This window comes from Zingiber officinale, chromosome 6B (assembly GCF_018446385.1).
Source record: "Zingiber officinale cultivar Zhangliang chromosome 6B, Zo_v1.1, whole genome shotgun sequence".
NCBI classification, from domain to species: domain Eukaryota; kingdom Viridiplantae; phylum Streptophyta; class Magnoliopsida; order Zingiberales; family Zingiberaceae; genus Zingiber; species Zingiber officinale.
Genome location: NC_055996.1, coordinates 104,410,736 through 104,427,924, shown reverse-complemented (window position 1 = coordinate 104,427,924; position 17,189 = coordinate 104,410,736). Strand labels below are relative to the sequence as shown.

The following is a 17,189-nucleotide window of genomic DNA, read 5'->3' as shown; positions in this document are numbered from 1 at the left end:
CCTTTCATTTAATGGAGGCATTTAATAACTGCTCCGTTTCCTCCAACACGAATAACAGTGGTATTATCTTCACTTCTCACACACGACATTTCCAAACTTCATTTCCTCCCAGCATAGCACAAGTTGCACATAGGTTTTCTTCCATCTTTTTTTCCTCTTACTCTCACAAGTGTGTTCATCTGGTTTAACTAAAATTTCATATTTGCACCCATGTTGTGTTATGGCAACACAAGTTTAACAATGGGGTAAAAGGGCAGGTGCGAGTACCACAGATTATGAAAACCCAATTACATACTGAATACACATTGACTAAGTCATGCAACATGCAAACTGCAACTCATAAGAAGCACTAGTGCTCAAATTCAAATTTCATATTTGCATCCATGTTGTGTTGAAAGGTCAAGTGTAAGTACCACAGATTATGAGATCTCATTTACATATTGAATACACATTAGACCAAGAAGCACCAGTGGTTAACTCAAACAAGCTTTGCTGATTATAAAATTAGAGTTCAGCATAAACTGAGAACACCTTGAATAGATTGGTATCCATTTTAAACATGTAGATGGATCAGTTAGCTATCACACACATACAGACACATATAAAATATGAATCAAATTTTTGCTCTGATAAGTAATATGATATGATCTCCATGTCACATCATCAGCCCATGGTGCCACATAAGAAGAATATCATTTATACATATTCTAGAAGAACCAAGAAAGCATAACACTTGTATTGCAATGCATAAAATAAGGAAGTTGGTTGTAACTTCCATCGATAACTACCACCTATTTATATCTATATATAGTACTTAGGACTAATAAGGAGGTTATCTTTAAGAAATTGTTATTTGTTTCCGTATTAAGAGGATTGTCCACTCCATAAGGATAAATGTCTGAATTCTACGTGATAGAAGTGAGATACATATTTATTTTCCTTAAAATAAATTGTATCTAACATTTTGGTATCAGAGCCATCAAAATCCTTACCCACATCTGCTACCACAATGGTGAATACTCGATCAACTCCGATTCCTGACGATCCTGTACATTCTTCTCCTCCGCCAATACCGGAGGCCATCATACAACAACTTTCGTCTATCAATTCTAAACTTAATAGTTTGGATGTGTTAACTACTGATGTGGTTGTTCTCAAATCACAAGCCCACATTCCAATGATGGGTGGTACGAGCTGCAAGAATGATGATCAACAATATTCAATCCATATGACAATTACTAGGAGCATAATTTTTCATGTAAATATCACACCAGAATGGATTTCCCAAAGTTTAAGGGAGGTGGTCCTAGAGGTTGGATTCTCAAAGCAAAAAAATATTTTCATTATTACCAAACACCTGAGAACTTGACAGTAGATGTGGCTGTCATGTACTTAGAGGGTGATGCCTTAGATCTATTCGCCTAGATCAATATTGAGCGGTCGTTGGTATACTGGGAAGTTCAAGCCATACAACCGACAATGTTGTACATTCCTCTCCTTCGCTAATACCGGAGGCCATCATACAACAACTTTCGGCTATCAATTATAAACTTAATAGTTTAGATGCGTTAGCTACTGATGTGGTTGTTCTCAAATCACAAACCCACATTCCTACGATGAGTGGTACAAGCCGCAAGAATGATGATCAACAACATTCAATCCATATGACAATTCCTGGGAGCGTAATTTTTCATGTAATATCACACCAGAATGGATTTCCCAAAGTTTAAGGGAGGTGATCCTAGAGGTTGGATTCTAAAAGCAGAAAAATATTTTCATTATTACCAAACACCTAAGAACTTGAAAGTAGATGTGACTGTCATGTACTTATAGGGTGATGCATTAGATCTATTCGCCTAGATCAATATTGAGCGGTCATTGGTATACTGGGAAGTTCAAGCCATACAAGAGATTTATGGTCCGACCAAATTTCAAAATCCTGATGAACATATTTATAGTATTTTACAAACTCACAATGTTCAAGAATATCGCCAGGAATTTGTTAAAAGGGTTGCGCATGTACAACATTGGCCAAAACATTGCCTCATAGGCGTTTTCTTGAATGGATTACAAGAGGAAATAAAAACTGATGTTCGAATCCACAAACCTCGGAGTGTTTATAAAGCAATGAGTCTAGCCTTGGAATATGAAACAAAGTTAAAGATGAATAGAAATTTCAAGGGTGTTATAGTGGTTGTGCATGGTCGAAACAACATCAATTACATTCCCCGCCAGAATACCAACTTCAACATTAATCGGTCTTCCCCATCGACTCATCTTTCTAACACCACTACACCAATAAAATTCTGGGATGCAGAAAAACAAGCACAATGAGACAAGGGCCTCTATTTTCATTGTAATGAAAAATTCAGTCCAGACATCGCTACGAACCAACTTCATTTTCATTATTAGAAATTCCTAATAATGAAGATGGGGTTATCCGGTTAGAGGAACCAGATGAAACTAAAATAAAGGGAGGAGAGGACGACATGGCAGAAATATCTTTTCATGCTATTCTAGGTAGTTCTTACGGCACTACAATGAAAGTACAAGGAACTCTCTATGGTCGTCCAGTGTTGATCCTCATTGGCAGTGGTTCCACGCACAATTTCATATATGACAAGTTAGTCGACGACCTTTGATTGACGATACAATCAACGCCTACATTTGGTCTGCAGATTGGTAATGGAGAAATCATATGTTGCAACAAAATTTGTAAGACAGTTGAAGTGCAATTATCGGGCTTGAGTATTCTCCCGGATTACTATCCTTTCTCGATTGGAGGCGCAGATCTCGTATTGGGAATAAAATGGTTAGCATCTTTAAATACTGTACAAGCAAATTGGAATGAGATGTTTTTGATTTTCTATGTAGATGGCAAACAGTACAAACTTTAGGGGGTAACAGCACCATCTTATTCAGAGGCTACATTCCAATATTTAGCTAAGGAGCAACCTACAAAATTTGTCAAGCCACTGATTACAACAACTAAAGCACAACCTGCCAACACTCCTACCAAACCACGGGTTACCGCATGTCCAGTCGACTACTTATTAGACCGATTTGAGGCTGTGTTTCATGAACCTAAGGTGCTTCCGCCCTTTAGACACCACTCACATTCTATCCCATTAATACCATTGGTTACACCACCAAACCTCATACCATACCGCTATCCTCATTCTCAAAAACGGAAATTGAATCACTAGTGGCCAAATTATTGAAATTAGGATTTATACGGCCAAGTACTAGTCCGTTTGCAAGTCCCATACTTTTAGTGCAAAAAAAAGATCATTCTTGGCGCATGTGTATGGACTATAGGCATCTTAATCAAATTACTATCCCTGATAAATATCCAATCCCCAATATAGATGAATTATTGGATGAATTACATGGTGCTACCATTTTTTCCAAGATCGACTTGCGCTCTGGCTATCATCAGATCTGAATGCACTATATATTCAAAGCTGCATTCCAGACTCATTCGAGGCACTATGAGTTTATTGTCATGCCCTTTGGTCTTACGAATGCTCCGTCTACATTTCAAGTAGCAATGAATGAGCTATTTAGGCCTTATTTACGTAAGTTTATCTTGGTTTTTTTTTACATCTTAGTGTATAGTGTTGATACTGAACAACACCAACAACATATGTCCATCGCTTTCCAGCTCTTGCAGGACAATTCCTTTTATGCTAAAATGTCCAAATGCCTATTTCATCAATCCCAACTATTCTTCTTAGGTCATACTATCTCATGCAAGGGTGTATAGATGGATTCGAATAAATTGTAGGCTATCCATCATTGGCCTTTACCAAACTCTGTGAAGGAGCTACGCGGCTTTCTTGGCCTCACAGGTTATTACCGGGGATTCATCAAGAACTATGGTCTAATTGCCAAACCTTTAACTGATCTCACGAAGAAGAATAACTTCAACTGGCATTTAGCAGCTACTGCAACATTTCAAACACTGAAACATACCCTTACATCTACTTCAGTTCTTCATCTTCCTGATTTTAATGCTATTGAATGTGATGCATCATCAAAAGGTATAGGGGTCATTCTTTCCCAACATGAACATCCTATTTCTTATTTCAGCAAAAGTTTATCTTTTTCAAGCAGACCCAAATCTACTTACGACCGTGAGTTAGATATTGGCATTGGTATTGGCATTACAAAAATGGTGCATTACCTGTTGGGTCGGCATTTCTTTGCCGCTTCTGATCATTGTAGTCTCAAGGTTTTGCTCGAACGTCTTACGACAAACGAACAACAACAGTTTCTCTTGAAATTGTTGTCGTTTGATTTCTCCATCATTTACAAAAAAAAATTGCAGAAAATACAGGTGTCACGCCCCAGAGGAGTCCCTGTCCGAGAAAATTTCGGCAGCATCTCCCTTGTACGGTGGACAATCTGAAACTTTTCCACATCTCACAAATACCTCAGCCACAGGCGGCTGGAATAATAACAACAAAATAAAACATCACCACGCAGTTATATATAATCTATTCAGCCTCTGGCTGTCACAACCACGCAGTTAAGATAATTAAACAGTAAAATAATACTCTGACTCGAAATCCACCCTACACCACTACACTCGTAAAGCTCAAATCCGACGAACTCACCTCTTCTGCCGTCCATGTAGTAGAATAAAAACCAAATCCAAATCCATCGATATAATAAAATCTATACCATGTCCATAAGTAAATAAATCCAGAACATAACAAGTTCAAATAGTCTAGAACAGAAAAGGAAACCAAACAAAAACCCAATCACATCCTCGAGGTCTGCAGGGACCAGCAACTGGAACTCTCTCCTGACAGCATCAACCTGAAAATATCAACAATGGAGGCGGGGTGAGTCCAACACTCAGCAGGTACAATTGATATGCAAAGTAAAGAAATAACACCTAGCACTAATCATGCGTACAGTCTCCTGATAAAGATAAAGGTAAATGCAATCCGAAGAAGACAGGAGAGAATCTGTACTAACCAGGACCCGGTATAAGGACAAACAGTCCGAAAGGTATAGAAGACCTGTATGCATGTCAATCAAGGTATCCAAGCAATGTGCAGCATATAAGTGCAACAAACACAAACACAAACAATAAATGCATCATGCATATGATGCCAATGTCATGGTCACCCCTGACGCCAGTCAGCCGACTCACAACAACAGTGGGACCGAGTGGGTAGGGCTGTGACAACCGTGTACTCAGCAACACTACTCCTGATGAGTGATCGAGTGGACAGGATGCTGTCGGAGTACATACGTACTCCTACCCCAAATCATAAATGGGGGAGCGCAATGTTCTCATCTCCCGGTACGCTATGACGGGGAGGAATCTCTAACGTGCTACACGCTGCGTCACACTACCCCTGAGCGGATCAACGGAGCACCGGAAGAGTCAAACTGACGTGCTACCACGCTGTGTCCCGCTACCCATGAGCGTCACAACGGAGCACCGAACAGTGATGAAACTGGCAAAGTGCTCGACAATAAAGGAGCAATCAATCACTCAGCATGCAATCATGCGAATGGTGCATGTCACTAAACATGGTAATATACTAAACCAATCTCTGGACATATCATAATGTGCACCAAAGCGAATGAATCATATCAAGGTATCTGATCATATAAGGTATCAAACCTAGGTCCTGACATGGTAAAATATGGTTATATCACTACCCATGAGCATGTGGAATCAGGTACATATCCATACAAGATGTAAACAAACAATCAATCAACGGGTAGCATGTATTGGGCAGTGATTAACCGAAACAAGTATGAAACACAATTAATGCAACATATTATTTTCATTACTAAGCATATCAAAGACAAATAGTCAAAAGTACCCGTCTCCGAAAATAGAAAGGTCCAATCTAGCAAATCCAAGTCGAGATGCCCGTCTCGAATCAGAGTCCTGCGTCAAAACAGTATATATATATTTTATTTAACTAAATCCAAATGAAATAGCTAAATAAAATTCCCAAAACTGAATTAGGACAAAACCCTAATCACCACAATCCAACTTATCTAATTAAACCTTCAATCAAACCTGCACATGATCATCCATCTAAAATAATCAAATCCAATCATGATCTACATAAAGGATTAATTATCTAATTCAATTTAGACATAACCCTAATTCAATGCTACACATGATCATGTAATCAAAAACCTACATATGATCATGAATTCAAAATGATACTATGATCCACAACCAAGATCAAATACCTACACATAAGCCTAATTCAACTTAACCAATTGGTATCAAACTTACTACACATCAGGTATCAATCACCCTACACATACCTCAATCTCCAATCCTCTGTTCTTGATCCAAAGCCACTGATGATGCTGATTTGAAGGCTGCCGGTAATTAGAAACACCCCTCAAAGCACAAAAACCCCACCAAATCCGTGACCTAGAGTGGCAACAAGGAGAGGGTCGGCTGTAGGCAGTGGCTACTGATCACCGTGATAAGGCCGAGAGCAAGAGTGTCCGGCGGTGGCTTGTCGGACCAAAGGAGAAGAGATGGAATCTCGGTGGCTGGCAGCGCTGCAAATCTAGGGCACAGTGAACTTCTGCGTCGGCAGTGCTCGGGCCCGAGGGCAGAGGAAAGGAGAAGAGAAGAAGGTGGTCGGGCAGCGCCGGGTGGCTAGGGCACCGAGTGGTCCACGGTGGCGCCGGCACTGGGGCACAGACGCGCTGTGGTGGCGTCGGGTGGCTAGGGCAAGCAGAGGAGAGGAGTTTGGCTCGGGCAGGCGGTCGGGCGGCGGTGCTAGGGCTCCGACAATGAACCGGCCTCCGGCTTTCGGGAAGAAGAAACCGCCGGCCGGCGGTTAGGGCAAAGAGAAGCACGGCGGCGTCGGGGAGAAAAGGAAGAAGAGGTGCGGGAACGGCTCGGTTTCGGCGACAAATGCAAAGGAAATAAAGAAAAATAAAAGGAAAAAGATATATAAATATAAACTTTTCCTCGCTTAATTCGGGTAGCTTAAACAAGCTTTTCCGGACCCCGTTTTTATCCCCGTCAACTCGTCCGTACGAGCTCCGAAAAATTCCCAAAATCTCCAAAAATTCTGGAAAATTCCCTTATTAATATTCGCCTACTTCCAGTATTTTACAACAGGAGTTGATGCTTTATCATGCCTTCCTCAACATGCTGACTTCTTGTCAATGGTCATTCCTTTCCCTTTGGATTTTCTGGAGCTGCAGCAGGCATTATTACAAGATCCTTATACAGATTCCCTAATAACAGATATTTCCTCTAATACAAAGACACATCCAGATTTTTCTGACTACAAAAACAAGCTTGTCATCCCTGAGCAGTCTTCACTTCAACAAAAATTATTGGTTGAATCTCATGACACTTTCACTGTTGGTCATGGAGGTTATCTCAAGCCTCTGCATTGCTTATCACAAAGTTTTTACTGGCCACGCATGAAGCATGATGTTAAAGCCTGGATTCAAAGTTGTTTAGTTTGCCAACGGTCGAAATATCAAGCTTTAGCTCCCACGGGTTTGCTACAACCACTACTCATACCTAACCACATTTGGGAGGATATTTCTTTGGACTTCATTACTAATCTGCCGAAGTCAAGGGGTTATGATACTATTCTGGTTGTAGTTGATAGATTGAGCAAATATGCCCATTTTGTTTCACCATCTCGCCCCTTTACTACCAAATCTGTTGCTCACCTATTCAGCAAGGAAATTGTTCGTCTCCATGGGATTCCTAAGTCTATTGTGTCTAATAGAGATGTGATCTTCCTCAGTGTTTTTTGGCAACAACTATTCAAGCTCAATCACACAACTCCGTATAAGTTCTGCTTACCATCCGCAAACTGACGGACAAACTGAAGTTGTGAATCGCTGCCTTGAAACTTATCTACGTTGTTTAACCACTAAACAGCCTCATTCTTGGTCCAAGTTTTTATCTTGGGCAGAATATTCATATAATATTGGATTCCATAGTTCATCTGACACTTCTCCTTTTCGCATTGTTTACGGTCGAGATCCTCCACACTTGCAATCTTACATTCAGGGTGAAACTAATATTGCTGATCTTGAAGACCAATTAATGGCACGGGATGCTATGCTTCTCACATTGAAGGACCACCTTCTTAAAGCTTAGTCTCATGAGGTCACACGCAAATTCCAAATGACGTGATCTCCAATTTCAAGTTGGTGATTTGGTTTTCTTACGTCTCCAACCTTATAGACAACGTTCCTTAGCCAAGAGCAGGTATGAAAAGTTGTCACCACGATTCTTTGGGCCATATAGTATCACAATAAAAGTTAGACCAATTGTATATGAGCTTGCTCTTCCACCTTCCTCCAAAGTGCATCGAGTTTTCCATGTTTCTCTCCTACACCGCGCTTATGGACAACATAACACTTCGCACACACCGTCGCTTCCTATCAATTCCGAATGGGAGATGTTACTAACACCTGCCACTATACTGAATCATCACTGGATCAATGAAGGTGGGTGCCCCTCTTTGGAACTCTTAATCCAATGGCTTGATAGACCTCTTGAAGAAGCTAGTTGGGAGAATTATGATTTGCTAGCTGCACAATTTCCCTCATTCCGCCTTGAGGACAAGGTTTCTTTCGACGGAGGGGGTATTGATACGATCTCCATGCCACATCATCAGCCCATGGTACCACATAAGAAGAAAAGCATTTATACATATTCTAGAAGAACCAAGAAAGCATAACACTTGTATTGCAATGCATAAAATAAGGAAGTTGGTTGTAACTTCCATTGATAACTACCACCTATTTATATCTATATATAGTACTTAGGACTAATAAGGAGGTTATCTCTAAGAAATTGCTATTTGTTTCCATATTAGGAGGATTGTCCACTCTATAAGGACAAATGTATTGTCAAAATTCTACGTGATATTAGTGAGATACATATTTGTTTTCCTTAAAATAAATTGTATCTAACTAATAGAACACCAAAATCAAGCTCTCAGCAATTAAATTTTATTATGAAGAATATGATTATATGGAAGAATGAGGATCTAAGACTCCAACTCAAACAAAATTGAAATAAACTAAAAATGTCTTAGTAAAGATATAGTTCATACCCTAAAGAACTCGATCGAACTTGGATAAATATTTTATACTTTAAATTAGATAATTACCAGATCAGAAAACAAACTTATTTGTTTATTTTAAAAAATAAGCAAATCTACCCAAATAATTATTATAAATCTAAACTTCTAAAAAAAAAGAAAATTATAATTTGCATTATCCACATCCCTCTATAGACTACCATGAGCCAAGAGAGGGGGAAAACCTATAATTTGCTCCCTTGCAATTCCTACTCTTTGTTAACAAACACCATCTTCTACTCCGCTGCAGATTGACACAGTAGCCAAAAGAGGCAACATAAAAAAGCATCTACGTCCATCTAGACACATGTAAGATATTAGAATGGCCCATAAATGAACACTAATCAGTTTTTCCAAACATACACTCCATGAAATCAATTCAAATCTTTGTAAACATGTTTGAGCTATTAAGTCATATATGTTTCTCTGCATTAACTTACCGCTTCATAATGAACGGAAGGATCAACTGACTGAAGCATGAGAATCAATGTGGGAAGAGCTTTACATTCAACAATCTGCAACAACAATTTAGGCAAAACAGAGGTCTAAATAAATAGAGGAAATGTTTCAACTTCTACCTGATTTTTGTTACTTTCATTCTTAGATGCCAAAATACTCAAGGCACCTGCAGCAGCCCTCTGCACCTCCATGTCAATAGATTCCAACAGTTGCACAAGGGGAGGAATCCCACCTTCAATCCTGAAAGAGATGAAAGACAAATATAAGCAGAAAATTCTATAGGATAAACATCCAAAATGACAGCCAGTTTTGTGTGCAATAACCTGACATATGTTTTGATATTGCTATTTCCACGAGCAAGATTAGTAATTGCATCAGCTGCTCGCCTAATAACACCATTAACTGCCCAGTAATTGTAACCTTTCTTATGCCTTTTTAAGAGATTGACAAGCAAAGGCAAAGCACCAGCATCATTTATGAGTTGCTGATGTTCAGGCTGTTAAATAAGGAAAAGTACCTTAAGGAAGATCATGTAAAGTGAAAATGAAAAAAAAAAAAAAATCATGCATTTATAGTAAAAGGTTTAAAGCAGTAATAGACAAAGTGATTTAGTTTATTAATTAATACACATCATTATTCAAATAAAATAAAATAAAATACACATCATCACATTAATCATAACAAGGAATATATATCAAATTCTCCCTCTTATAGGAAGACTGAGAAACATCTACCAAACAGCATACCTGTAAGGATGTCTTCTGATGGACTAGGAAAGAGAAGTTGAACTAAAAGTTTGTTACTTCTTGCAACAAAGAAGAGGGCCCGCATCTATTGTTTCTTTAGTCTTAAAGTCCCTAATTTTATTTATCAATTGAGTGATTAAGCTAGGCTTGTTTATTTCTCTCTCTCTTTCCTTTCAAACTCATTCTCCTTTCTCAATTAAACGCTCTTTGCTTAATAAAATTGATGTTGAATTCCAAATCTCTTTCTTTTTTTTTTTGTTGGCAACTTTGTCTGCTATTCATAGAAATATATGGTTAAGCTTACTACTTCTCTAGTTCAGTACTTTCTCACTCTTATTTCTCTTGTAATGGAAATGGAGCAAATGTCAGAACATTATTCTATATCAGCAAACAACCTTAAGGTCCTTAATTCGCGAGCTCCAAGAAAATGCATAAAGTAAGGATACTATACGAAACCTACGTGTAAATCAGAAAATAGAATACTTAGATTCTAATATTCACAAACAGTATGGCATTAATCACTCGGTATCTGAGTAACTATGACAACTAAAACCACAAGCATTCTGGGCATCAGATAAAAAGCAGTTTCTATTTTATACCTTCATTGCAAGTAGACCGAGAGCAAACGCGCTCCCATTCTCAACCTCGTGCTCCAAAGGCCGATCTTCTCCGCTAGCACTGCCATCCCTTACCAGCAGAGGCGGAGGCTCTTGTAGATGCTTCACGAGCGCCGGCACGGCCCCTCCTTCAACGATCACGCTCACAGCCTCCTCTGTGCAGCTGAGCAGTACCCAGATCCATCAGAACTCACTCAAAAATAACTCATTCACAACCAATTTAAATTCATATAAGAAAACAAAAAAATCAAAGCTCTAAGGGAATAAAAGCTTCGAGCAAACCGCTCTTGGCGAGTTCGGCTAGGGCGTGAGCCTTGCGGCGGCTCGAACAGCGAGGCGCCAGGAGAAAGCTCGCTCCAGGACATCGACTTGGGCCCGGACCTCGCGGGCGAGCGCTTCCTGGGAGCGATGGCAGCACATTTCTTCGACTCCCATCTCCTCTTCCTCCACCGCAGAGGACGGAGACGCGTGGGAGCTGGTTGCGGCGGCGGTGCTGCTCTCCTCCTCCAACTTCCTCCGCTTCTGCCCGCTCCGCCGCTGCCGTTCCACCTCCATCGGACCTTTATTCACGTAAACGGATGTCTTAAATCCTGGTATGCGCCAAAAATTACTTTGACTCAGTCATCTATCCTGCCCAGTATTAATCGTGATTTATTTTCTCTGAAGTTTTATGAGACCAGAGTCAGGGACCGTTAGAATGACAGTTCCACCTACGTAAACGGATGTCCTAATTTTAAAACTAAAAAAATAATAATAATAACAAATAATATTATTTCTTTTTAACTCTCAGTTTTCTAATGCATCTCCTCTTTCTTATATTATGTCATTAGACCGGATATGATCTTATATCATATCCACATATTCATATTAGATTTTGATATTTTTTCATATCGGACTTAGATATTTTTTTATATCGGACTTACTTTCATATCAAATCTACTTTGAGTCTAATATGATCCAATATCATATCTAATGTTTCCATATCAAATTCATACTGAACCTAATATTTTTTTATATCATGCATATTAAAAAATATTAAATTCACGCTGAGTCTTATATGATACAATATTAGGATGAGCATAGGTTTGATATTTTCTTATATCAAACATATGCATTGAAAACATGGGTCTGAGATTTAAAAAGCTTGACCGGAGGGATAAAAAGAAAATAATATTATTTTTAATATTTTTTTATTTTAAAACTAAGATATTTGTTTTCATAAATAAGGAGGTCATTCTTGGTAAAAAAAAAACCAATTATTTTTCATTTGTAAAAATAATTGATACAGGTTCAAACATACGCAGAGGCACTGCCAATCTATGTAAACCAAAAGAAAAGTCAGTTCTGTGGTGCGACTTTTGCAACAAGCCACGTCACACCCGAGAAACCTGCTGGAAAATTCATGGCAAACCTGCCAACTTTAAAAGCAAATCAGGTGAGAAAAATGGACGTATCTTTCCCACTGCGAATGAGACAATGACTACTGCCAGCACCATCACAAAAGAGCATCTGGAGCAACTTCTAGCACTGTTAACTTCAAACCCATCATCCAGTACTCCTAATGTTTCTGTGACGCATACAGGTAACGAAATAATTATCTTTCCATATAGTTTCGAAATTTCTGCTCCATGGATAATTGATTCTGGAGCATTTGATCATATGACCAATTCCTTGAAATTGTTAAAATTATACTCACCCTGTCCTGAAAATAAAAAGGTTAAGATTGCAGATGGAAGTTTTTCACCTATTGCCGGAAAAGGTTCAGTCCAAATTTTTGAGAATATAGATCTTAAGTCTGTTCTCTATGTACCTAAACTTACATGCAATCTTCTTTCAGTCAGTAAATTATCCAAAGACTCTAACTATCGTGTAGTTTTTTGTGACTCTCATTGTACCTTTCAGGACCGGAGCTCGGGGAAGACGATTGGCAGTGCTAAAATGGTGAATGGTCAGGGGAAGACTTGGTCAATAACTCAAGTCTTGGCTCATAGCTCTCACAAAGAATAGAATACCGTCGAGAATATAGATTATTTAGGAAAGCTCTGAGGTGTAAATTATGCTAGCTAGCTGTCTTGATTATTCTTAGTAAGCTTTAATTAGCTTTAATTAGCATTAATTATTCTTAATTGCTGTAAATCATTGAGCTATAATTATGTTGTAAATTATTATAAATACAATCTCAAATATAAGAGATCATTACGCCCTCAAGTCATCTCTTTCAAGTTGGTATCAGAGCCATCATTCCCTGTCCAGAAATTTCTTAAGCCAAAGTCATGTCTGAACACTCCAGTGAATCCACCACCATTCCTCAGTCCTCCTCACATCCCGCCCAGATAACCACCTGTTGGTTGCTACTCGGAAAGCCTAGAGGTTCCACTGTACAAAAATTTTGTACAAAGGTCTGAACCTTTTCCTAGCTACCATGTGTTCTTTTAAATTAAATTTTGGATCGCCTGCGGAACTTAACACGTTTGATCCAAAACTTAATCTATTTGCTCTTTTAGGTTTTGACTTGGATCTCCTGCGGAACTTAACACGTTCGACCCAAATCACCTTAAGTTATTAATTCCATTAAATATTAATTTCCATAATTGGTTCCCAGTACTGACGTGGCGAGGCACATGGCCTTCTTGAATATGGGAGCAACCACCACCGACTAGACAAAACCTTTTATAGAAATCTAATATTTAATTTCCTAAAATAACTTTAGGTTAACCGAAAAGAACAATCAAATCACAAGGAAAAATAAAACAAAAGAACACAACTTCGAAAAACATATTCGAAATACTAGAATCGTAAGCCTCTTGTATTTGGTATTATTTCCAAAAATAACTAGTATGATGCGGAAAGAAAAAATACTAGTTATACCTTTTAGAAAGACCTCTTGATCTTCTACCGTATTCCTCTTCTAACCTCGGACGTTGTGTGGACAACGATCTTCCGAGATGAGAATCCACCAAAGCACCTTCTTCTCCTTTCTTCAAGTTTCGGCCAAGCACAAAGCTTCCAAAAGATGAAGATCTTTTTCCACCAACCAAGCTCCAAGGGATACAAGCTTTCTCTCCTTCTTCTTCTTCTTCTCCAAGTAGTATCCGGCCACCACAAGAGCTCCAAGCAAATAGAGAAGGTTCAGCCACCACCAAGAGGAAGAGAGGAAGAGAGGTTGGCCGGCCACAACACCAAGGAAAAGAGAGAAAGAAATAATAAAGGTTGTTCACCAAAAAGCCTTCTCTACCCCTCTTTTATAATCCTTGGTCTTGGCAAATAAGGAAATTTAATTAAAACTTCCTTAATTCTTTTGCCATGAAAAGGAAAAATTTATTTAATTAAAACAATTTTCCTTTTCTCAATTTACATGGTCGACCACAAAGCTACAAACAAGGAGAGTTTTAATTAATTAAAACTTCCTAATTTGTCTCCGAAATTTATAAAATTTCTCCAATAATTTAATCCTTCATGATTGGTTTATAAAAGGAAATTTAAAATCTTTCTTTTAAACATGTGGATAAAAGAAAGTTATCTCTAAAATTAAAATCTCTTTAATCTACAAATAAGGAAAGATATTAAATCTTTTCTCAATCTTTTAGAAACTAATAAAAGAGAATTATTAATTTTAAACTCTCTTTAAATCATGAACATGGTTAAAAAGAAAGTTTTCTTAAAATTTAAAATCCTCCTTTAATCAACAAATAAGGAAAGATTTCAAATTTTAAACTCTCTTTAAACATGTAGATGATTTACAAATAGGAAAGTTTTACCAAAAATTAAAACCATCCTTTTAATCTACAAATAAGGAAAGAGATTAATCTCTTCTCTTAATCTTTTGTAGAAAGCTATAAAAGGAAATTTTTAATTTTTAAACTCTCTTTTAAAATCATGATATCCACATAAGAAATAATTTTAATAAAAATCCGTTTTAATATTCTAGTGGCCGGCCACCTAAGCTTGGGACCCATGCTGGGTGGCCTTTACAGCTCATCCACTTGGACTTGGCGGCCCTAGCTTGGGTTCCAAGCTAGCTTGGCCGGCCCCATTGGATGGGTAAGAAGGTGGGTATGCAGTGGGTATAAATCTCAATATACTAGAGGCTACGATAGGGACCGAGAGGAGGAATTGGTTTTGGTCTCCCGATGAAATCAAGCATCCCGTGTTCGGCCGGAACGCACAACTTAATTTCATCAATAATAATTCATTCCACTAAAGAACTATTATTGAACTACGCACCAATCCCAAATTACATTTTGGGCTCCTTCTTATTATGAGTGTGTTAATCTCCCCTGTGTTTAAGATAACAATGTCCATTGATTAAGTAAGTTCCGACAACTCACTTAATTAATATCTAGCTCCAAGAGTAGTACCACTCAACTTCATCGTCATGTCGGACTAACCTGCAGGGTTTAACATGACAATCCTTATGAGCTCCTCTTGGGGACATTCTCAACCTAGATCACTAGGACACAGTTTCCTTCTATAATCAACAACACACACTATAAGTGATATCATTTCCCAACTTATCGGGCTTATTGATTCATCGAACTAAATCTCACCCATTGATAAATTAAAGAAATAAATATCAAATATATGTGCTTGTTATTATATTAGGATTAAGAGCACACACTTCCATAATAACTGAGGTCTTTGTTTCTTTATAAAGTCAGTATAAAAGAAACGACCTCTAATGGTCCTACTCAATACACTCTAAGTGTACTAGTGTAATTATATAGTTAAGATAAACTAATACCTAATTACACTACGACCTTCCAATGGTTTGTTCCTTTCCATTATGGTCGTGAGCTACTGTTTATAATTTATAAGGTACTGATAACATGATCCTTTGTGTGTGACACCACACACCATGTTATCTACAATATAAATTAATTGAACAACTACATTTATCATAAATGTAGATATTTGACCAATGTGATTCTTATTTCTAGATAAATGTTTATACCAAAAGCTAGGCTTTTAGTATACACTCTAACACCACCATCAAGCTGAACGGCGACAACTTCTTATGATGGTCGCAATTAGTGAAGATGTATATTCGGGGACGAGGAATGATGGGCTATTTAACGGGTGAAAAGAAAACTCCATCGGAAAAAGACCCAATGTATGCTACATGGGATGCCGAAAATTCCATGGTAATGACATGACTCGTAAATTCCATGGAAGAGGAGATTGACACAAATTATATGTGTTTCCCTACGGCATATGAATTATGGGAAAACATAAATCAGATGTACTCTGATTTGGAGAATCAGTCCCAAATCTTTGAGTTGACTCTCAAACTTGGTGAATTGCGGCAAGGAGAAGAACCAGTCACCAAGTATTTCAACTCCTTGAAGAGGATCTGGCAGGACCTTGATCTTTTTTATGCATATGAGTGGAAGAATGTTGAAGATGGACAATACCACAAGAAAACAATGGAAGACAGTCGTATCTTCAAATTTTTGGCTGGCCTCAATGTTGAGTTCGATGGGGTAAGAAGAAGAATCATTGGTAGGAGACCACTACCATCCCTCGGTGAAGTCTTCTCCAAAGTTAGAAGGGAGGAGAGCCGGAGGAATGTTATGCTTGGCAAAAAAGAACCTACGACTATCATTGAAGGTTCAACCCTTACCTCTACAGGCTCAAACATACGCAGAGACACTGCCAATCTACGTAAACCAGAAGAAAAGTCAGTTCTGTGGTGCGACTTTTGCAGCAAGCCACGTCACACCCGAGAAACCTGCTGTAAAATTCATGGCAAACCTGCCAACTTTAAAAGCAAATCAGGTGAGAAAAATGAACGTATCTTTCCCACTGCGAATGAGGCAATGACTACTGCCAGCGCAGCAACTTCTAGCACTGTTAACTTCAAACCCATCATCCAGTACTCTTAATGTTTTTGTGGCGCATATAGGTAACGAAATAATTGTTTTTCCATGTGGTTTCGGAATTTCTGCTCCATGGATAATTGAAATTGTTAAAATTATACTCACCATGTCCTGAAAATATGATCAGATGCTCCAGAATCAATTATCCATTGAGCAGAAATTCCGAAACCACATGGAAAGGCAATTATTTCGTTACCTGTATGCGCCACAGAAACATTAGGAGTATTGGATGATGAGTTTGAAGTTAACAGTGCTAGAAGTTGCTCCAGATGCTCTTTTGTGATGGCGCTGGTAGTAGTCATTGCCTCATTCGTAGTGGGAAAGATACGTTCATTTTTCTCACCTGATTTACTTTTAAAGTTGGCAGGT

At 38.4% G+C, this 17,189-nt stretch overlaps 2 protein-coding genes across 2 annotated transcripts; one reads left to right on the top strand and one right to left on the bottom strand.

The window, feature by feature from the left end:
• Positions 1-8,295: 8,295 nt before the first annotated feature.
• On the bottom strand, positions 8,296-12,440 carry LOC121991324 (ARM REPEAT PROTEIN INTERACTING WITH ABF2-like). The gene is made up of 7 exons (XM_042545337.1): positions 12,356-12,440; positions 12,245-12,261; positions 11,227-11,504; positions 10,927-11,107; positions 9,748-10,077; positions 9,563-9,637; positions 8,296-8,415 (listed from the first exon to the last, which is right to left on the bottom strand). The coding sequence occupies exons 1-7, from the start codon at positions 12,438-12,440 to the stop codon at positions 8,296-8,298; spliced, it is 1,086 nt and encodes a 361-aa protein (XP_042401271.1).
• A 3,669-nt stretch (positions 12,441-16,109) lies between these two features.
• On the top strand, positions 16,110-16,826 carry LOC121991323. Its single transcript, XM_042545336.1, has one exon. The coding sequence runs from the start codon at positions 16,110-16,112 to the stop codon at positions 16,824-16,826; it is 717 nt and encodes a 238-aa protein (XP_042401270.1).
• Positions 16,827-17,189: the final 363 nt, after the last annotated feature.

What these genes read in the sequence shown, in the direction of transcription:
- LOC121991323 (XM_042545336.1), top strand. Translation starts at nt 16,110, where the DNA reads ATGGAAGAGGAGATTGACACAAATTATATGTGTTTCCCTACGGCATAT.
- LOC121991324 (XM_042545337.1), bottom strand. Translation starts at nt 12,440, where the DNA reads ATGGTGCTGGCAGTAGTCATTGTCTCATTCGCAGTGGGAAAGATACGT. An exon ending in TCGGTCTACTTGCAATGAAG is followed by an intron (nt 10,078 to 10,926) that starts GTATAAAATAGA and finishes CTTATTTAACAG; the next exon opens with CCTGAACATCAGCAACTCAT. An exon ending in GGTGCAGAGGGCTGCTGCAG is followed by an intron (nt 9,638 to 9,747) that starts GTGCCTTGAGTA and finishes TTGTTGTTGCAG; the next exon opens with ATTGTTGAATGTAAAGCTCT.